The 23,408-nt window shown below is 41.1% G+C and overlaps 1 protein-coding gene across 1 annotated transcript in view; it reads left to right on the top strand.

Moving 5' to 3' along the window:
- Positions 1-23,408, top strand: part of LOC134668449 (dystrophin-like) — a 301,938-nt gene that overhangs the window by 39,535 nt on the left and 238,995 nt on the right. Inside the window, exons 25-34 of the mRNA XM_063525939.1 lie at positions 3,206-3,820; positions 5,778-5,963; positions 6,355-6,585; positions 7,010-7,210; positions 7,689-7,964; positions 8,179-8,325; positions 8,577-8,746; positions 8,933-9,089; positions 19,389-19,549; positions 19,714-19,852. Of these exons, the coding sequence (XP_063382009.1) occupies positions 3,206-3,820; positions 5,778-5,963; positions 6,355-6,585; positions 7,010-7,210; positions 7,689-7,964; positions 8,179-8,325; positions 8,577-8,746; positions 8,933-9,089; positions 19,389-19,549; positions 19,714-19,852 (2,283 nt within the window). The remainder of the gene's footprint in view (positions 1-3,205; positions 3,821-5,777; positions 5,964-6,354; positions 6,586-7,009; positions 7,211-7,688; positions 7,965-8,178; positions 8,326-8,576; positions 8,747-8,932; positions 9,090-19,388; positions 19,550-19,713; positions 19,853-23,408) is intronic.

Here is a 23,408-nt window from a genome sequence, read left to right as displayed (position 1 = left end):
TTTTTAACGTTATAAAAAAGTTACCAATTTCTGGAAGAGTTTAAAGTGAACGAAATTCTTGTTCGTGTGGCAGTGGTGCGGTGAGCCAGAAAAAGTCTTTCCGTTTCGAGATACTCGTGTTCGATATTTAAAAAAATTTGGAGTTGTAAAACAAAAAAAAATCTGATGTATCCACTTGAATTTGTACATATGTAAATAATTGTGAATATTTTGCATGCTATAGATAGATTATGGCTAATTATTAATTAAGGAGTGTACATACTACAGACAGAACAGTTATTTGATACGTGCTAGTAAATGTCTAAATAAACTTACGAAGGAGCATGACATCGATATTTTCAACAGCAACACCCAAACAGTGCGGCGTATCCTGACAGAGGAGTTCTTTAAATGAGCATGGCTTATTGGAACTTGAAATTTCATTGTGCTGTGTTTCTTCTTTATTTCTTTTGAATCTTCTTTATTAATACGATTTAAAAATTAGTTACTCTGCTTTTGGCGTTGAAATGAATGTGTAGTGCAATAGTGCTATAACCACCAATTGTTTTTTTTTTTAAATTTGTATTTACTGGTGAGAACCTGTAATTGGCTTTTTGTATCACATTTATAAAACCTATTAACATGTTAACAGCTGTTGGATCTCCGAATAGTAATAAATAAATAAAAAACCAACCCGTATTGGCTTACACAGCCACGAAAAACGTTGTCTCCCTACTTGACACTGGTTGTATAGCCTGTAATAGACTCGAAGGCCATTGATGAAACCAACTCTTATAGCAAAATAAATTACTTGATTGATAGATAAGAATATTAAGTTTGTGAAAAGACCGACCTGACCAAAGCGCATGCGATGCCTCAGAGGCCTTACCACGGAAAACGAAAATCGAAATTACCTTCCTTACTCTCGCTCGAATATGCAAGAGCGCTAAGAGGCAGATAACGAAATTCCGATTTTTATTTCTCGCGTTAGGCCCTCTGGTATTAAGCGTTCATAGGCTGTTAGCTGCTTATCATTGCGCGGGCTTTAAACTTTTTTGCTGTCATTGTTTGAGAAAAAAGTGTCGACCTGGTAGTTTGTTGACATGTTGTGGCGCGCCCGCTTCCGCGCGACCCATTTATTCTCGCCGCTAGATCACAATGCACAAAACATAATGCAGATGCGGCCACGGCCAATGTCGGGTCATGTCCGTTGCTTATTCATATGTAAAGTAGGCCCACGTTTCTAGTACAACTGATAACATTATTTACGGCCTTTCAGTGATTTAGATTTCCCCTTTGTTATTGGATTTAAACTGGCTTTGAAATGCTCACCGCATCAGTACTGTAAATCTTATTATCTTACTGCTAAACATGTGTATCCGTTTGCAATCCGCATTCAACTTTAATGATAATTATTTTCTTAAAATAGATCCGATGGATATTCCGGACTATTTGGATCCGGATAAAAAATATGTACGTGCATTTTGACAGTGGTTTTGCAAATTTGCGTAAAAATAATGTCCGGTTTGTTTACGTTGGTGGCATGTTGTGGTCATTCGCGTGCGGCGCCGAGTCATCGCGCCGTTGAAAGGATTCTGCGACCGACGCATGAAGCCGTTTGGAGAAGGCTTCTCTCACGTGCACTTACTTAGAAAGACTTTCAATATTTTATACTTATAAATATAGTGGAGACAAGCTACAATTACACCACCTTATTCATTAAATTTAGCAAACTTTATTCAATTGTGCCGCTTTCTCACAAATAACTACAAATGTGAAAATGACGGATAAGGAAAAATGTTTACGAATAACCCCAAAAATGCTACGAATTAAGAGTTTAATGCCAAAAAAACCTGTTTATCGATGTTTAAAACATGTCGGTTGTGCAATTCAAGTTTATTTTATTATATTAATTTATGTAAGCTTTTAAAAAAATATTAACTAAGGGAGGGAGGGAGGGGGTTCGGGTTGGACATTCAGTATTTATTGAATAAAAACGCCCTATCCTCAGTTCATGATTGTATGTAGTGTCAGTCCGCTAATCTCAGCTAAGCCGGCACGCGAGCGCAGCCTCCGCGGGCATTGCCGGGCCCCGGCATCACACGCTGCTCAGTATCACAGTATATCCTCAACCTCACACGGCCGTGGTAGTTCTATCCTCACATACGGTCATATAGAACGCGTAGTTCAGAATCTGAATAAAAAAGAGTTCGGTCTTCAAATACTTGTACTCGCATTATCTTGTTCACACTCGCTGTTGTAGTAGTTTTGTCATATCGCTCGGTCGCGAATATGGACTGGGACGTGCTTTACTTGAGTTTGGTGTTCGCACTGACCATGTTTAAATGGCTCGTAAGTTTGTAGTAACAGTAAGATGTGTATATTTATATCAAGACGCACTGTGTCACGGTTTATTTATTTATTTATTTATTTATTTATACAAGGAATTCCAACAGCTACAAATGATACATTAGACTTTTTAGATAGCATTACAGAGCCAATTATAGAAACTCACAAATAGAAACTGAATATATGATACGTTACACAGTACACGCTATAATAACAAAGCACAGTATTTGATACAAGATATTGAAGTATGGAATATGTCAAGGTTACAATATATATATATAAACAGAAACATACAATGAGCAGCAAATACCGAAGTGAAACATCTTATATTCGTAATTTGGTGAACAACATGGACCGGACACCAAATTATTCAAGTGCCAGATCACGCTTCATAGCATATCGCTGCCTGCAACATGTTATTTAGAAGCACCGATTGACTAGGTTACGCCTTATACAAGGAATTGAGCAGTTAAAAACGTTAATATCTAAATCCTTCGACAAGTAATTCAAGTTACGAGATGCGCGACACAGGAAACTATTTTGCCTATAATTAGATAAAGTGCAAGGGGGGGATAAAACCTTTTAGACCGAGTGGGCGTGGTCATTATGGTATCTTGTTCTTTAATTAACAAACACTTGGCAAACATTTAATATGAAAACGCACATGGTGATACCGTTAATTTTCTTTTTAGGGATTTCCAGAGTTTACGCAATTAAAATAATAAAATTCTGTTTTAGTGCTTTTTGATCAGCCGCAGAAAAAAATGTCTTTATTTGCAAAACGAATTTTGGGCAATTACGAGTACTTCTGGCTCTGACTCTAAATTACATTTGTGACATTTAAAATCACTCACACGATTTTTAATATTTCTGCCAGAAATTCTACCGCACCCTGAGCGAGATCAAGTCCGAAGTGGAGTCGGTGATCAAAACTGGGCGCAAGATGGCCGAAGAGGAGGACGGACGCGAGCTGTCGCCCCGCATCGACGCCCTGAAGGAGCTGTACAACCGGCTCGGCGCACAAGTCACCGAGTCCAAGACTAGGTTGGAAAATGCCTTGCTAACTGCCAGGGAGATACACAACGATCTAGGGGCCTTGGGGGCCTGGCTAGACGGACTAGGAGCCGGCGTCGGCCGCCAGACCTTGGAGCTCGAAATGTCCCGCATGGAAGCCATTAAAGACAAACTGAACGCCAACCACCGCGAGTACGCCAAGAGCTGCGACCCCGCCAGCCTCGCAGAGTTACGCGAACAAGTAGATGAAATCAACGCGCGATGGGAGCGATTGAAAAAACACGGAGTAACCAAAGATGATAGCTCTCCTCAGAAATTCTTAGAAGATGTCGCGCGAGAACTAGCCAGCCCGGCGACCCTGACAGATGCTAAATTACGCGCGTTGGAGGGCGAACTACGCGCGCGCGCCAACGATATTCGTGCGACGAACGATCCAGCCCTCGTCAAGCAACTGGATAAATTGATTGCCGACGTCGCGGTAAGTGTTTTGTGGCTTTTTTGTGGGGAATGCTTTATGCTAGCCCGTTCTTTGAAGTCCATCGTCTCGATCTTTCTTCTTTTCGCATAACTTATGTTATACTTAATCGCTGAAGTTTGTTACGATCTGTCAAATTTCTGTAAATAAGCACCTTTTATAAGTGAGATAATCCGAATCACTCGTAACGATGGACCTCGGAGCCCGGGCGTTCACATAACCGACTCTAATGTGTTCGTTTGCAAAGTTTGTGCGACCCGTGCCGCAAATAACGCATAAAGGTCGGCTCACATCACCCATTGTACATTTCGTCCCCCCAAACCCGGCAGGTGAGTGGTTTCATTATCGTCGCGCATTGTAAATTCGAGCTTGGAGCACCCGACCCGCGAGGCACGTCTAGCGGAGTGGATTAACCGACTAAACCGCGGAGTCACTGTAAATAACGTCACGGGGAGGTGTGGGGCTTGTCAGCGAGTGTAGCGGCCGGCTGTTGCAGGCGCCGCGCGGCTACGAGCGCGTGTCCGACACCGTGAAGCGCCGGCTCGAGCCCGCCGCCGCCGCGCCCCCCGCGCCCTCCCCGCAGCCCAAGCGCTCGCGCATCCCGCTCGCGCTGCGCAGCCCCGTGCCCGTGCGCCGGCAGCTCCGACAGCGCGCCGGCGAGCGGGAGCGGGCCGTCTCCACCCCCGTCCCGCCGCGCCGCGACAGCGGCACCTTCAACCTACTCGCGGACGGCGACCTCTTCACGCAGATATCCCGAGACAAAGTTAGAGCCGAGCCGCCCCAGAAAGTCGAGCGATCGAAAGCGGAGCGCCCGACGCACGTCGTAGCGGTTCGGGAGCGCGAAATCGTCAAAGCCACTATCGGTCCGGTCGAACCGGAGCCCGGTGAGGAGGTTCTCCAGTTCATCCCGCGGCGCGCCGAGGCGGTAGAGGTCGTAGACGACACTGTCGAGCCGGCCGAGCGGTCGCACGAGAAACGCCCGTCTGTCGACCTCGGCACGGAGCCGAAAACGTTCGTCGTTGAAGTCAAAACTTTAGAGCAGCGGATGAAACCGACTCTGGGCATACTGAAGCGCCGGAGCGCCGATGACGACAAACCTAAATCGGTCAAGATTAGTATGGCCGCCCCTGATGTCATACCGTCCTTAGAACCTCAGGAAGGTACGAGTACGCCTCCACCGACGCCCATGGATGGCGCAGTAGTCCAATGCCCGTTGATGTTCGATCTGAGCTTGAGGCAGCACGCGGCACATTTGAACCTTCGTAGGGATGAAGTCAACGAGTATCTGATCCTGGATGAAGTACCGAGGGAACAGCCGGCGCTGCCTGAACCTTCCGCTACTGATGAGCTCGCCACACATGTGCCCGCAACTACTCCTGAAGAGAAAGAGAGTGTCATCAAAGATGCTAACAAAGAAGAACCTACTTGTTCTTCGCTACTGGATGCTACTGCATCGTCTGAACAAGTTACCACAGTTGATGAAACCCCTGAGATGCCGCAGAAATCCCCAGCTGAATCATCAGAGGAAGTTAATAAGATACCAAAAGAGCAACCTGAAGTTCCACACCGTGAGGACAAATCTAGCGACGGCGCCGAAGAGGTCATTTACTCTGAAGTCGAAGACATGCCTCAGGTAGATATTATAGGGCCCGTTAGGTATTTTAAATTTACAGTAAGGTAATTTGGGATAGTTCACTGAAAAATATAGAGTATTTGCAGAATCTAAAACTGATTCATTGATAAGTTTATCCTATCCTAAGTTATCATATTGCTCTCAATGTTAGATTTTATGCTTGAAGTGCCTTTGCAGCTTTGCAATTATGAGCTCCGTATCAATCTCGGACAACTGTTCACTAGATGAGACCTGTTTCTTAATAAGAGGAGCTATTTCTAGTATAAAGTCTAGCATTGTCTTGTCTCTTGTGAGTGTTGGCAGCGCTTCAAGCAGCCGTTCTTGCAGTCGGCGGCCCGCAGTCCGGCGGAGCTGCCGCTGTGCACGTCCACGCCGCTGAAGGAGATGCAGATGGACGTGCAGCCCAAGAGGGAGAGGGACAGCAAGAGCCCCAGCCCGCGCCGGTCGCATATTCCATTGAGTCGGGAGCGCCTGCGCTTGCATACTGAGCGAATGCAAGGATCGGAACCTGAGGTGAGTTGCCTCCTGTGTGTATTAAGTTTTAAAATCTAGTCAGAAAATGTTTTCAAAGTAAAAGTACATTAGCGCCGGAGTGAATTGTTGTTATAAAATATCATCTTATTGAAGAGTGAATATTGAAAGCCCAAACTGAACAAAATTTGATAAAACGTAATTTAGTCATCGTGTTAACCAGAAAGCGTAGTAATAGCAAATAAATAAATAAGCTTGGCAAACCAATTACTTGGTAGATAACGCGGCAAATTTGAAAAATGTAGGCGTGAAGTTTCCACCTCCCATAATAATTTTGAACATCACAGTCATCTTTTCTACTGACACTAATTAATAGTGGCCTGATTTTTGAGTGTTTATCCAACTAAAACACTAATGCCCCGTGTGCCCCTAGTCGCCGCCATTATCCCCCGTGTCGGCCGGGTCGCGCGGCTCGCCCCCGCTGTCGCCGCTGTCCCCGCCGGGCGCCGCCCCCGACAGCCTGCTGGGGGCGCTCGGAGCCGCCCCCGACGAGGAGCTTGCGGAGTACGAGGCGGCGGCGACTGCGGCTGCGAGGCGGATGGACGTCATGATGGTCACTGTAGGGGCCGTCGACGCGGAGAAGGACCCCGGCAAGCGGCTTGAGGTTCGTCTGTCCCCTCTATGGGGCGCCGCCCTGAAAATAACATAAGAGTTACCATCTGTATTCCGCCTGTACAATATTTGATCAAATGTGCATTGCGTCTCATTCTCTCATTGAGCAATGTGAGACGCAAATACAAATTTGATCAAATATTGGACAGGTGGAATTAGTTCAGTTATATTTGGATGCCGTTTTAGCATAATGCATTAATGCAATAAAAATAGTAAAAAAATCAAGGTTAATAATATATATATATATTTGAAGGTAAATAAATAAAATATTAAGCTAACGATTGTCTCTACTTCTGAAATTATATAGAAAATCCAAATTGTTCAATGTAGATCGTTACTTTTCAGATAGAAGACAGATATTTTCACCTCTAACTGGCCTCATTTGTTGAGAAAGATCATTGATCTGTTTTGTTTAGATCCTGAAGAACCAGCTAGGCGCCCTGGCGCCCGAGGCGGCCGCGTTGATCTCCCGCGGCGACAGCCTGGTGTACGCTCGCCATGCGACCAGTCCTCTACTGGCGGAATATGTCCGTACACACTCGGACCGGCTGCGGAATAAATGGGCGCAGGTCATGGCTGAGATCGAGGCCAAGAGGAACGTCGCCATCAGAGCTGAGGTAACTTCTAACGTAAAATGAGTCACCCCAATGTCTAATCTGAGCACTGATGACCTTCGATCAATTTTCATCAACAACATTCTATGTTATAAACACTACAATGTAGTGTTTATAACATAATTATGTAGTGACTACATAATTATGTTCCTCGGGACAATATGAACATAATGTATCTTTTACGGAATGATTCATTTCCTGGAAAACCTTGAAAACGACTCCCGACAAAAATTTCTAATTTTTGCCCTTAGAATCGTACGGTTTCTCAAGTGGCGTTTTAACTTTATGGTTGGCAGTGCTCCGCACAAAACTTAGCGGTTAGAGGTTTTGGAATTTTGGTATTGAACAAACAGTTACGAGCGCTTTTCATAGAGACCTTTTAACATACCTAGATATCTCAAAGGGACAGTTATATTTTTAACGCACACAGTTATATTTTAAATATAATATGTGTATAAGTCATTCTTGTATATTTCTCTAGGACAACATCAAAGAACTCAACACCCTCCTGGAAAGCCTGCAGCGCTGGCTGAAGCGCCTCGAAGGCGACATCAAAGCCGAGCGCGGTCTCGTGAAGGAGGAGTTCCTCGACCGGGAGGGCGACGTCGAGCGCGTGTCGGAGCTGTGTCGAGCTCTGCGGGCAGCTAGAGTTGGATATCCGGAGAGAGCTGTGGCGGACTTGGGACAAGCATGGACCAGAGCGAGACAGCTTTATGAAGCCACTCACAAGCCGAAGCGGGACAAAAAGGGCAAAATCGTAAGTATAGTGTGAATCTTGGCAGGGTCGCCATGAAGTAATGGATGCAGGCAGACAGGTGTAATCTGGCTCAGGATAGTGGCTTATACACAGTGGTTCCTGTGTACAAAATGAATATAATAAACTGTGCTATTTACTGGATTCATGTCCCCGAAAACCTAGAAAACGACTCCTAAGACTAAAGAGAAGTGTCTAACTTTTTCCTATTTGACAGGACGCAAGCGAAGCCCTATGCGGCGAATACGTGACGCGCGCGAATCGGTGTCGTGAACGTGTCGCCGCCGTCGCGCGGTTACTGCAGGCGCCGCCGCTCGGCACGAGGGATTACGACGAATTTCCTTTACAAGAGGATGCTTTAGCGGTGAGTGCATAAACTATTGTCTCCATATTATGTGTGTTAGAGAAATAACTGTTGTGGCCGTTGTGGGGACGAATTTGTCGCTGACTGTACATTTTTTAATTATTAGAAAATGTCAATAGTTGTTAATCAAAAAGTTAGGGATGGAATTGTAAGCTCATTTTGGCGTAGCAGCACGGAATCTGGTAGTTGCTCTAAGTGTGCCATTAAAAATATACCGTGTATACTGATGTGTTTACCTCTATGTGCAACAGAAAGTGAAGTCGTCCATCTCAGAGCTGGAGGCCGTGGTGGCTGAGACCGAGAGCGTGTTCACTTCGCTCAGCCAACAACCGAGCGACAACGCGCAAGCGACACGAGTGAGGCGCAAACTGCAAACCGAGTGGACCGCACTTCAGGACAACTACAAGGAGCGCCGCGAGAGGTAAACAACACACGTCGTTCACGTCTAAAGAGGTTGTCCGTTAAAATTAGTGGACGCCATCATTCTCTCTAGCTACATATTTTTCTTGATTCGACCACAGAAACCTACAAATTTTTCTTGCATATTTAAAGTCAAGGTTTTTTATGGCTTTTTGTAAGGTTTTAATAATATCTTTTCACCCTGTAGATGGACTCGCTGTCAAGCAGAATGGGCAGCTTTATACGCGGCGCTAGAAGCGTGCGGAGCGTGGCTAGACAACGCCGAGCGTTCGTTGCAGCAGGCCCGGAATAGTCAAGAACCTCTCAAAGATTTGAAACAGAAGCTCAGAGATCTCGAACAGCAGGTATAGTATTTTATCGTCATGCTGCGAATTTTAAGATTATTCGGGCATTTCCTCATGAGTGACGACCGAAGACTAGTCTTCGTCACGTAATCTTTATTTTTATGTACCTATGATTTTTAGGGTTCCGTAGCCAAATGGCAAAAAACGGAACCCTTGTGGATTCGTCATGTCTGTCTGTCTGTCCGTCCGTATGTCACAGCCACTTTCTTCCGAAACTATAAGAACTATACTGTTGAAACTTGGTAAGTAGATGTATTCTGTGAACCGTATTAAGATTTTTACACAAAAATAGGAAAAAAAAACCAATATATTTTGGGGGTTTCCCATACTTACAAACTCGAAAATGTTTGTTCCTCAAACCCATACGTGTGGGGTATCTATGGATAGGTCTAAAAATTATAAGTACGATGTACATTACATCACAAACATCCACGGAAAATTGGTTTGAACGAGATCTAGTTAGTAAGTAGTTTTTTTTAATACGTCATAAATCGTAAACCGCAATTTTATTATGTTGCTTGCCGCTACGGAACCCTTCATGGGCGAGTCCGACTCGCACTTGGCCGCTTTTTCCTCAAACATTTTACTATGTTTTTTGGAATAGAGGCGCTTCAGTCGGGACCGGGACGGGGACAGGATAACTCGTCTCTGGTAAAATAAATTATTTCACCCTCTCGTTGGACAGTCGCTATCAGATTTATCGGAGCTACCGGGGAGCTCAAAAATATCTGAGCGTGCACTTTAAAGTCAAACTCAAACTCAAAATATACTTTATTCATGTTTTATTGATGTTTATATTATTCCATAATAACATTGGATTATTATACAGATCAAATTTAACAATAAGAATTTCACAAAAGGATCTTCAAACATTAATAAAATTGTATAGCAAATACTAGTCTAGAATTTCTAGAATAAAATCTAAATGTCAAAAAAAAGCATAACAAAAGAAGTAGATAGTATTACATCGGAATATCCATTTCCTCATCTATGGATAATGAAATAATGAAATGAAATAATAATTTCGAATAACAATGAATCCCACGTTGTATTATCATTCATGTAGTCTTGTGTGGTATAATAAGCTTTAGAAATAAGTTTACGCCTTACATAATTCTTAAATTTATTAATAGATAATTCAGTAATATGGTTTGGAAATTTAATATAAAATCTTACACAATTACCCATGAATGATTTTTTAATTTTATGGAGCCGAGTGAAGGGCATTGCGAGCTTATGTTTATTTTTAGTACATATTAATAATTATTATGAATTTCACAATTTTTCCTACAATTTACAATATTTTATGTACATACAGAATATTCTCATATAAATGTACTGACAGTGCACTGTCATTATGTCAATTTCCTTAAATTTATCTCTAAGTGAGTCTCTATGGTTCATTTTGTATATTTATTTATTTATTTATTTATTTACATAAGGAGATCCAACAGCTAACTAAATGACAATGGAATCATAAATAGATATATAGAGCCAATTACAGGAACTCGCAAATAGATATGTAGTAAAAACATATACTTAAGTAACACGCATCACACACTCTCTTCCTTCCTTGCCGTATCCGGCAATGGCGACCCCATCAACAATTCTTATCCGGATTATGAAATGCCCTTATGTGGCTCGCAAAACCAAACTTTGTCTTCAAGATGCGGTCACACGATGCGCAATGGAGTTGTCCAGTCGAGTTGCGGGTGTATGTGTAGGAGGGCTTAGGTCGCGTCTTGCGGATATGACGCTTAGCATCCAGGTCTTCCAGACGCTGCTGCTCAAATTGAGCTACTTTCTTATGAACACTAGAACGCCATTCCGATCTTTGTAATGCAATGCCCTCCCAGCAGTCAGTCGGTATCCCGCAAGCGACGAGGTGGCGTTTGAGAACGTCTTTATGTCGCAGGTACTGGCCCCCCTGCTTCCGCTTTCCACAAGAGAGCTCTGAGTAGAAAACTGCTTTGGGCAGTCTCTCATTCTCCATACGCACGACATGGCCACACCACCTTAGCTGATGCTTCATGACCAGTGCTTCAATACCAGGCATCTCGACGCGACGTAAAACTTCCGTATTCGGTACCTTGTCTTGCCACTTTATACGTAGAATTGAGCGCAGACAACGTAGGTGGAAGGTGTCCAGTTTTTTCATGTCTGATTTATAGCTGCACCACGTTTCTGAGGCATAAAGCAGAGTGGGTATGATGATAGCTTTGTAAACCATAATTTTTGTGGACAGCTTCAAATCGTGCGACCTCCACACACGGTTGCTGAGCTTGCCAAATGCAGCAGCTGCATTGGCTATGCGTGATGGTATTTCAGACGCTAAGGTATTGTCATTGCGGAGTTGGCTTCCTAAGTACCTGAAACGTGGCACTTCTTCAAGAGCTTTGTTATCCAGATTGACACACACACACACACACACACACACACACACACATCGCACACATGAAAGAGATAAGACTCAAACCAAAACTAACAACATTCGCTTACATAATCAAAGCCTACTACCGGTGACAGGACACCAATTAAATAGTGTAAAAACAAAGAAAAAAAAAACTGAAAAACTAAGAACAAAATAAAGTGTTATATTGCTTGAATAGCCCTCTTCTGCAGAACAAAAATGGTATTTATCTCTGAAGCACCGCCCCACAGTAAAATACCATATGCCATAATGCTATGGAAATAACTAAAATATACTAATCGAGCTATTTTCACATCAGTTAACTGACGGATTTTGCTCACTGCAAAAGCTGCAGAACCCAGTCTATTCGAAAGATTAGCAATATGGGTGGGTCCCCATATTGCTGGAGTTTAGAATCTAAAGTTATTATATGTACCAAGAAAAACTGTACTATTAACTACATAATTCCAATTCCTCATCCTTCACAATGACACTTATTGGCACATGCCTTACGTTACTACTAGTGACAAACTTAATACATATTTTAGTCTTTTTCTCATTTAACAATAAATTATTTATATTGAACCAATTACTACCTTTGAAATAGCATTTTTTACATCATTGTAACCTTGTTGCTGTCGTTTGACTTTGAAAATAAGTGAGGTGTCGTCTGCAAACAATACTATACCATGGTGGGTCTTAACAAGGAATGGCAAGTCATTTATGTAGATAAGGAACAGGAAAGGCCCCAATATTGACCCCTGTGGTACCACAGTACACCCATACACCTATACACACACACACATGTACACGTACCCATAGAGACCAATGACCCAGGTGATCGTATGTGATACCGATATCGATATGAAGTTTCCTGATTAATGTTTCACGACAAACGCAGTCGAAGGCCTTAGATAAATCACAAAAGACACCTAAAGCATCTCGTGACTCCTCCCAGGCATCGAAAATATGCTTAATTAGCTCAACACCAGCATCGGTTGTTGAGCGACCCCGTGTGAAACCAAACTGCTTATTATGCATTAAATTATTGCCGTTAAAATGTCGTACTAATTGAGAAAGAACTAATTTTTCAAAAATCTTGCTGAATGTTGGTAGCACAGATATCGGTCTAAAGTTTGTGGGGTCAGAGCTGCTACCAGATTTAAATAAAGGAGTTACTTTACTATGTTTCATTAGATCAGGAAACTCGCCGCAATTAACAATGTTGTTAAATATAACTACCAAGTCAGGCGCTACAATTTCTACTAAGGATTTGACAGCATGAGCATGAGTCATGAGCAGCAGCTCGAGCAAGCAAGTCTTAATCATAAAGGATATTAAAATGTTTATACGACAACGGTTTCACTCACTTGAATATTTAGTCGCTCGAGTCACTCGAGCTTGAGGAAGGACCCCCGACGGGCCCGAAACATGTCGCCCATAGCGACTAAAAACTCAAGTGAGTGAAACCGTTGTCGTATAAACATTTTAAAATATGTCTCACGAAAGTTTAATATTGATAAAGGATAATAATTGTGGCTTTCTTGGACTTTTCGATATATCTGTTGGCGATTGTACAATCTGCTATAGTGAAATGTAAGTATTAGTTAATAATCAAACGAACTTACCTGTGAAGTTTGATTACAATTATACGAGTATCCAAATCCAAGACAACAAATATAATTTACAAGCAGCAGTACATGGAATCATGCCGTCCTTGTCACACATTTTAGAGATATAATATTTAAAAAACAAGTTCGCGCTGTTCCTCTCCCTCACTACGTCATCATCCCCAGCCATCCCACTCTAACCCCGCTCCTCGGATACCCGTCATTATTTCAGAGTGGATCTTTTTTGTGTTATGAACAGAGACTATTTTATTTTAATTTTCGGGGTTGGGGGGCGGGGATTTGTTGTCTTGGATTTGGATACTCGTATAATTGTAATCAAACTTCACAGGTAAGTTCGTTTGATTATTAATTATACTTCCTATCCAAATCCAAGACAACAAATATAATTTACAAGCAGATGTTCAGAGCCTTGTATCTAAATACAGGTGCGAAAATAAAATGAAATATCAATATCAAATCAGTAAGTTACGTATACCGTTACTGATATTACTGATTTTAGCTCACAATTTAGTAGGATATATCTACCTGATAATGTAATTTTATATAAGTATAGCATTGTCTATTATAATGATAAGCGTCATTAATTAACGGGTAAAATCAGGTACCTTTTATATTCCTTTTTGGTGAAAGTAAAAAATAATAAAGTATTAAACTTTCTTTGAAGTTATTGTAATACCTTTTGATAGACTTTAAAAAACAACTTCATAAGATTATGGTTATAACTATTGTTTATGTAATTTTGCCTTTGCTTATGTAGACCATTGAAAGGTGTGTCCAATCTTTAGCTCTGAACCAATTTTTATAGCACTTTATTCCCATTACATTATTGGAATTTCAATTTAAATTTTACTAAGATATACATTGTTTTAATTTTCAAGATTATAATCACTACAACGGTTTAGGTTGTTTTCTGTCAGACACTTATACATATAAATAAGCCATTTTGTATCATTTAGATTTTACCAACCACTCACTGGATGTAATTATTTTATGCATTACGATTAATCTATGAATGCATGTCTTTTTGAGTATTAACAAGTAGAATAAAATATAACTTTATGACACTTTGCAATGAATATCCAATACAACAATAAATACCCTCTTCTATACACAGCCTTTAAATGTGGGTAAAGAAGATTTTTCTTCATTGCAAGGTTGTCATAGAAATCAAGTTTCTATACTTTTAGACTAAGTCCGGACAATTACTAGTAGATAAGCCTGTAGGTGCTGTTTTGAAACTTATAGTTTTTCAAATTTTCATTTATAATTCAGCTTCAAATTATAGATTTATATAGTTGGTCAAGCCAATTTGTCAGTCAGTAACAAGAAAACTATACTCATCCTCTTCTTTTGGGTGCTAGTACTAGTGTAAGACAAAGATAGTATGATTTTCTCTTTCTTTGATTGAAATGAGACAGTCACATTCTCAAACTATAATTAAATAGCTAAATAATGTATATAATAGACTACCTTTATTAATAAATAACTCGTCTTTCTTTACGTATCTGACCGATGACGACTACACGTGATACAAGTGGCAAGCAAACTTTGGTCGCTTGTAGTGTAGGTATATAGTTAGGTCTTAATGTATGATATATAATTTGTGGACGATAAGGCATTTACTTGAAATTTATCATTCAAGGAGTAACTTACAGTAACCTCTTTTAAAAGTAACAATTATACTGTGCAGCGTGCACAGTACTCTTGTGATACACAACCAACAATCATTATTTAAGCTTTCTCGTGTTACGTAGCTTTCAATAGGGTATTATATGTATACTGTAAGTATTTAAAATAAATTATTTTACACCATGCATGAAATACACAGATAGGAGTTATTTTTTGAAACACAAGTTCTATTTAATAAATTGGATAGAAATATAAAAAGTAGGTGAGTTGACCGTGACGTCACGATCTAATGTTTCATATAAATTCCATATTAGCAAATCGTTTTGACAGTTCTAAAGAGGTAACTGATTTGTAGTAGTAGTAGTAGTAGTAGTAGTAGTAGTAATAGTAGTAGGAAAATACCCTATTAACTATAACTGTACAGCAAGACCATATGACAACCTAGTGCATTTAAATTAATGACAATATTTAATTTTATTATTGTTTAAGGATGATCAATCCTTTATTGCGATTGTCAATCTAGCTATTTAGCGATGGCGACTCATGAAACAGGTTACAGCATTTAACTCTGGTTGCATGGTTGTACAATTGTGCATATTCGTTTCCAGCGTTGATTTCGCGTCGTCGGATATATGCATCAACCACGGCGCAGCCCCTGTTAGTTGCGGCGACGGTCCCCTGAAGTTTAGAGCTGAGATAGCCAAATCGTAATAAGCAAATCGTACTGGATTTGTTACGAGTAGGTAAATCGGGCTCGTTGAAATGGTATATATTTGACTGCAGGTCAAAGATGCTGTTTGAAGCTATTTGGAACACAACGTCGTGATGTGTATAATAATTTGAATGTAAAATCGGTTAAAGAGATATCTCTTTCCATATATTGTTCACTCGTCATACAGCACTGTTTGTGTACTTTTTTTTTTTTTTTAATTAATAGGATTTTAGGCTGCATTAACACCAATTAAATTGTTTCAACGTAACTAAAGTCTCCTCTGTATTTCACATACGTAAGCCAGTATACGTAGCCACATCATCACTATTAAAGTGGAGTCAACTTACAGATACAGACTATGACAAGTACATTACATCGGCATCAACACTGTTACAGTGGAGCAACGTTATATATCTTATAAGAGCGAAGCGACTGAAGAGCGTATCGTCCGAAGGGCGAAGCGACCGAAGAGCGTAGCATCCGAAGGGCGAAGCGACCGAAGAGCGAAGCGACCGATGAACCAAATGACCGAAGCAATCGAAGAGCGAGTCAGCCATTATTATGTAGTTTTTGATATTACGCAATAATCATCATAAATCTTCAACACAGTAAATGTATAAAATTTAACCTCGACGCTGTGAAAGCGGAGCTCTCTACACAATGGCTGTGGCGTAAAAATAGCCTCATCACTATTAAAGTGGGGCAAAATTACCCTCAACGCTGTTAAAGCGGAGTTCTCGACACAATTAATGTGGAGTAAACATAGCCTCGTCACTATTAAAGTGGGGCAAATTTAGCCTCAACGCTGTTAAAGCGGAGCTCTCGACACATTTAATGTGGAGTAAAGATGGCCTCTTCACTATTAAAGTGGGGCAAATTTACCTTCAACGCTGTTAAAGCGGAGTTCTCGACACAATTAATGTGGAGTAAAGATAGCCTCTTCACTATTAAAGTGGGGCAAATATAACCTCAACGCTGTACAGGCGGAGCTCTCGACACAATGAATGTGGAAAATTTTGCCTCGACTTCTCGTTTGTAACTAAATATTTATTCGATATGAATTGTAATTTATACGTGTTAATTAATGTGCAATATCATAAACTCTCCTTTTGTCACTGAGTTTTATTTGATAACACGGTTTATACCGAGTACTTACCTACCTGTTTGATGATCATCTTGTTGCATAGTATACCTAAGCTTCTAAGTACTCGCTCTACTTAAACTACCAAATTCTGAATCCCAGTTGTCATTTGGAGGTTTAACTTATATTTCCGATACGATTTACGCATGGGTTTACGATCCTCGACGCTATTGTACTAGCGGAGTATTATTATTGGACGTAGTCCATATATTACACAAATCAAGTACCTATACTATGTCCATGATTTATTTCATTCTAAAATTGCATTGAGTTGATAATGTGCGAGTGTATTAAAAGAATTGATGTTAGCACATTCATGAGGTTTACACGTACAAAGATAAACTCTTCACACTTGGTACGCCTCCGTTATAGAGTACTATTGTAGAAAGTAACTCGCTATGTGATGTTTAATATATAGCATTGGTACTTAATAGTGTCAATCAGTAATGTCTTATTTATCACAAAACAGGAGATCTGATGAGCAAAAGGAGGCGACCAGACCGACTGGACCCAAGACTCGACGATACCACGATGTGCGATAAAGCCAGTACCTAATCCGTTTTAATCCTTACGGTACATTCACTATGTCGGTATTGGAGCAAGCATAGCGCGTGCTGGTTGTATACATCAGTTACTGGCATTAAACACTTTAAACAGTAGGTCAAACTATTCTTTAAGTATCTTGTAGATTGTGTATTTAATGAAATTTTTCATGTACCTAAATATAAAGGTACCTGTATACCTACAGGTATGAGGATACCTCCCCATAAGATGCAAATTAAACTTATTGGTTACAGAATATGTCTATTTGCACAAAGACACATTTGCTACCGTGCATAGGCACTTAAATATTACCAATCGGCAAGGATTAATATATCCTATCTTTATTATTACACGGTAGGGTAGGTCGGACATGGTAAGAACCGTTTTAGTGAAACGATTACCTAGTACATATAAATACCTATATAAATTTTATTCTATTCGGATATAATTTGTATACAGTATATAAAATCTGTAGGCGAAAGCATGTCAATATATAATATAATAATATGGTGTTCGCATTCGTAAACAATTTACTGAGCGAACATTGCATACCTAGTATGAATGTAACATATTTTATTCAAAACATGAAATGTAAGTAATATCGTACATATTACTATAATCTATCATTTGTGATTTATCTATTTATAGCTTCGTACTTATTTCATCCGTAAGCATTTTATTCTAAAATGAAGGTAGTTGTAACAAGTGATTTCTTACGAAAGCAAAGATTACTTACTTAGTTGATTTATTAGGTAATGAGTTTATAACGCTAAATGAAATTACGATTTCAAATTAAAGTTTACCAGCAATGTAATGTGTGTTTGACGACCGGTCTGGCCTAGTGGATAGTGACCCTGCCTGCGAAGCCGATGGCCCTGGGTTCGAATCCCAGTAAGGGCATTTATTTGTATGATGATACAGATATTTGTTCCTGAGTCATGGGTGTTTTCTATGTACCTATTTAAGTATTTGTATATTATATATATCGTTGTCTGAGTACCCCACAACACAAGCCTTCTTGAGCTTACTGTGGACTTAGTCAATCTGTGTAAGAATGTCCTATAATATTTATTATTATTATTTATTATTGTTTCTCCTTTTTGGACTTCACGGGCCTATAAATCCCGGTCTTTTGATAGGCTTGCGTGGGGATATAGATCCAACACGTAGAGGCCCTTTGGAGAGTTTTAATGTCATGTAGAACGCCTACTGGAACCCGTTCACAGGCGCAACAATAGACACCCGTGAACCGGTTGCAGCAGGCATTGGGACTATTGTAGAAGAAGTGAACAGTATACCGGTTTATGGATTGATGTTTGGGTGGACAATGAGACTGGGCTATTGTAAAAGAGGTCCGGACACCTGCCATAACAATGTAAACACCGTCATCGAGGCAGGCGGTGACTCGCCGCTTACTAGATGGGCCCCTGAAACTGCCGTCGTAAAGACGACCAGGAGCAACATCGGTGTGAGCGGCTCAGGGGTGTCGAGAGGTGTGCGCCGCTTTCTACCCAGTGGCTGTTAACAGCCACTGTGCCAACTCGCGTCTTATGCATCTTTCACTTCCACCCCTGGAGCATATAGCTCTAACGACTCCTCTCTGGACGGCCAATTAAGGCAAGCCAGAGCTGAGAGTCCTGCGGGTCCCCTTGGGGTCCACTCCGGCCGACGAAGACACGCCGGAGACGGAGACCCTGACCGACTCTCGGGAGCACTCGGGTCCGTGGGGTCGTTACTCCCCAACAGCTCGCCACAAGCTGCCCTGCGGGCTTATTATTATTATTATTATAAAGGATTGCAAACGAGACTAGACTTGCCGTGCCGAAAAAAACCATTAATTTTTCGCTCGGCCACGGCGGCCGGCGGCTGTACAAGTAATGTTTTGATTCTATAATTATCATTCAGCGCTCAATAGACATATTAAAATTACTCACCCTAACTTCATCAATCGACACACACAGATATATTTAGAGGAACACTATTTTGGCGAAAATACGTGTGATTCGGACTAACACAAAAACATGTAATGACGGGTATCCGAGGAGCGGGGTTAGAGTGGGATGGCTGGGGATGATGACGTAGTGAGGGAGAGGAACAGCGCGAACTTGTTTTTTAAATATTATATCTCTAAGATGTGTGACAAGGACGGCATGATTCCATGTACTGCTGCTTGTAAATTATATTTGTTGTCTTGGATTTGGATAGGAAGTATAATTTGTGATTGTCCACGTAGATGTCAGCGCGCGCCGGCTGTGTGTCTGCGGCGCGAGCGGGCGGGCGCGCGGTGCTGGGCGCGTGCGGCGGCGCGCTGGCGCGCGGCGTGCAGGACCAGCTCGAGCAGCTGCTGGCCCGCTGGCTCAAGGCCGCCGCCGACCTGCAGGCGCTGCAGCACAAGTACCACCATACTATACTAGTCTATTTACTATTCAAAGCTGAATCACGATAGCGCTTGATTTCATATTAAACTCAGATTATGAAGTCAGTCGCCCGGGCTTACAGGTGACCGGTTTTCACAGTTTCATGTAGAAATATTACTATAAATTTTGATTTCCTCCCAGGGTATCTTCGCTGGAGGCGTCCCGGGATTCCCCGCGGGACGCCGAGACGGCGCTGGCGGGAGTACGAGCGCTCCTAGATACTACTAGCGCCAACCCCTCGGACCGAACTAGTCTGTCTGTGCGACTTAGCCTCGTTAAGGTATGAATACTTCTCTGTCGCTAAGGGTCTCCCCACACTTATCGACACGGAAACGGCGATAGCCAACAGAAAAAAGCTTTACGTCTACACGATAAGTGCAAAAAACACGCCGACGTGGCAGGCGTCGGCCGAGCCGATCCGAGCCGAACGACGCCTTTTCAGCTCTAACTGCGTGGACTTAAAGATTTTTTCTATCGACTTTTGCCAATTCCGCGATAGAATAGAAATGAAATGAATCTCTCCTTAGCTTGTTTATGAACACTTAATAAAGAAATAATTCGTTACCCTTATTGCATAGTTATAAGGTCCACTTATGGTTAGTTAAGATTGTTGCAGTTAGCAGTAGTGTTGTAGATTGTGTCCGATACAGTCCGATCGCTCTACCACACCTATAGCTTTAAACACTTGACGTAGAGTATAGGTACCTACGTACTATCTTATGTTTTGCGTTTTTTTTTCATACATTTAGCTGCATAAACTTTGTGTCAACGTCTTTTGAGCAGCGGTGTACCAATACTTAAGTTAGGTCCCGTTTTATTCAAACCTTATTGAAGTATCGGAAGGCGTCGCCCACCGGATATTTGCAGCACTATTAAGCGCATTTAGTTCAGCGGAATATCGCCAGCACTTTGCGGCGTTCGTTACACTATTCATACGCGGTTACGCTAGCAGATGGCGCGCGATTGGAATAATTAACCTATTTCAATGAATATGTACTAATGAATCTAATGACGTAATTAACCCTGTCCTCTCCCACATGCTCAAATCTGGGACAAAAACGATAGGGCCATACGTACATTAATAAAGCAACTTTCATTTAAGTCAATGCTCGTGGGACAGGACAGGTTAACACTGTGTTTGTGTACCTACATAACTTTTTTTATTAATAACTACAAATTAACTCTTGAGGCACTTTTCTTTAGGAACGAAAATAGTCTCAACATTTACAATACTCTTATTGTGAAAAGTGTAAAGCTATAGTATCGAGAAATTACTGTTAATTTACTCATAAATTTAAACAATATTTAGTAAGCTCTAATCAATATTATCCACACAGAACGGACAAATCTTTTATAAAAAGTGGAACAACCTCTGTATGTTTTTATTTTGTTTTGAAAGCTGCTCGTTAGGAGTCTTTTTCATCATAAAATATGTGCTGACAAATTTATATCAAAGAAAATATATTCAAACGTAAATTTTATTAACGATACGCCTTTAATCTTAATTCATTAAGACACCTAAAAATTTCCAAAATAGTTGAGTACATGCCAACGGTAGGCGACGCGACTTTTGCCCGCGACCGTCCGCTGCGATTTGTCAGACGCCGCGACGCTTGGCATCCAGCCAACCATCCTTACAACCAAACTACAACCTTACATAAAAACCTTAAGGTTCAAACTAGAACAACAAGGAGCCATCAACTGCAAACACGTTTTGTTAAGCGGTTCTCAACCTTAAATCAAGGTTGTAAAGTTAATTTTTGAGCAAAAGCGGTCGGTAAACGGGAAATGCACTTAGCCCGTATACCGTATTCGGTCTGCACAGGGGTTGTTTTGTCGACATGTTTGTCTGTTTGGGGATCGCTTCCTCGTTCGATCGGTGCATTTTACATTTAATGTGTTTGCGGTGATCGGGTAAAACAATTTGCTTTGTGTTGCTTTGGCTTTGCGAGTGGTTTCGTTGGAAATGTCTTTACATAAAGGGTCTAAGTTGGTAATTGCATATTAATTTTCTGTACAATGCGACGCTGAAGCGATCTTAGATGAACTTTGGTATTGAGATTGTTTTTAGGCCTAAGGAAGGACATTGGGGATTTTTATTAATCATCATCTTTCCACGCAGACGAAGTCGTCGGCAAACTTGAGTTTCTTCCATATTTTATGTTATTTTATTTTTGTTTCTCTGTTGTTTTGGACTTTACCCATACCGGTGCGTATTTTCTCTCGATAACAATGATGACTTCGCCACTTGTCACGGCTTTGTGGATGCTCCCGCCAGTCGCCACAGAATAAGTCCAGGTCGGGCCATGACGAGTGGCGAAAGACAGGGGAGTGTTACAGTTTACAATTTCGTAGTTTCTCAAACTGCTGAAACATCAATTAGCGTTTGACGACCGTCCATATGCATCAAGGGCCATAAGCCGCGCTGACGGGCGATTAGTCGGCGTCCGCGTGATTCACGGCGCCGCGCCGCGCTGGTGACATTTGCACACGCCATTACCAAGTTAATGCCAACTAAAGTTCAGCACCTCCCTGAGAAGCCTTAACACGGAACTGTAAAGAATACTGCACTAAAGTATCCTTCTAAAGCGCTATGATATATCACAAAAAAATTTCAAGGAACTTCAATTGATAGAAAGATCCCTAGTAATAAACTATTTCTGTTTTTTTTTCTGAATTTTCCTCAAAACTATGTACCTAACTCTGACCTACACGATTTTTGGTGGTCAAATTTTGAGGTTGTTATTTTTTTGGTTTAATCATAATCACATAGAATTAAAATTTGAGTATAATAAAGTCAAAACGAATTTGAAATAGTGGCGGATTGTCGAAGTAAATTATAAAGTCACAGTGAATTTAGTGCCATCTTTCGACAGAAGTTTAAAACTTTTAGGCCACCATTTGACTTTGACCCTTATTCTTTCACAGATATATGTGTTAAAATTCAAAAAGTAAAAAATAAACTATCAAAAAGTACCTATCGCCATCTTCTCGAAACTAGGCCAAAGGTATGACGCCATCGCTCGAAAAGATGGAACCTACTGCTTCGTCTCGAGTAGATGGCGTACGTTTTGACATTTAAGAAAATGAATCTAAATAAATAATAAAAAAATATGTCTGTGAAAGAATAAGGATCAAAGCCAAATAGCGTTCTAAAAGTTTTAAGCATCTGTCAAAAGATAGTGACTACATAATTTACTTTGACAATCCGCCTCTATTTCTAATTCTTTGGCTTTATTATACTCAAATTTAAATTCTGACTTTGACAATAATTCTCTATACTCTCTTTTCTCTTTGATAAAGCCGATAGTTATCCACGTAACTGGTTAGATAAGGGGACAAGGTGCGACGTCAGACAACGTCACGCCGCGTCACGCTCTATTCCCGGCGCGCCAGGAATAGTCCGGCGAATCGTAAACACACCAGTTACATCGGCGGCGACATCTGTCGCGGAGGGCCCTTAGGCCCGGTGCAATGACCTGCACTCACAAATGTTAAAACATGTCATAAATACAAGCTATTTAACACACTTTAATTCAAACTGAGGTGCCGGTGAGGTGCTCGTCGAGAACAGACCACCAAATTGATAACAGGGCAGTTTACACCAGCGACATTTGTAGTGGCGGGTCCTCACGCAGAGCCCTTTCAAGACCTGGTGCAATGACCTGGTGTTAAAACATTTGATAAATACAAACTTTTAGTCGTCCTCTAATTGAATATAAAGTATGGACACGAAAAAATCTGGTCATGCATGATATGGTAAATATTATCTGCTCGCTGTTCAACAAACTAATACACCACCACTTTATCGATAACTCTAATTATTTCGGTTGTCT

This window comes from Cydia fagiglandana, chromosome 1, assembly GCF_963556715.1.
Source record: "Cydia fagiglandana chromosome 1, ilCydFagi1.1, whole genome shotgun sequence".
Taxonomy (NCBI): Eukaryota; Metazoa; Arthropoda; class Insecta; order Lepidoptera; family Tortricidae; genus Cydia; species Cydia fagiglandana.
Note: the sequence above shows the minus strand (reverse complement) of the source record. Positions and strands in the feature narration are given on the sequence as shown.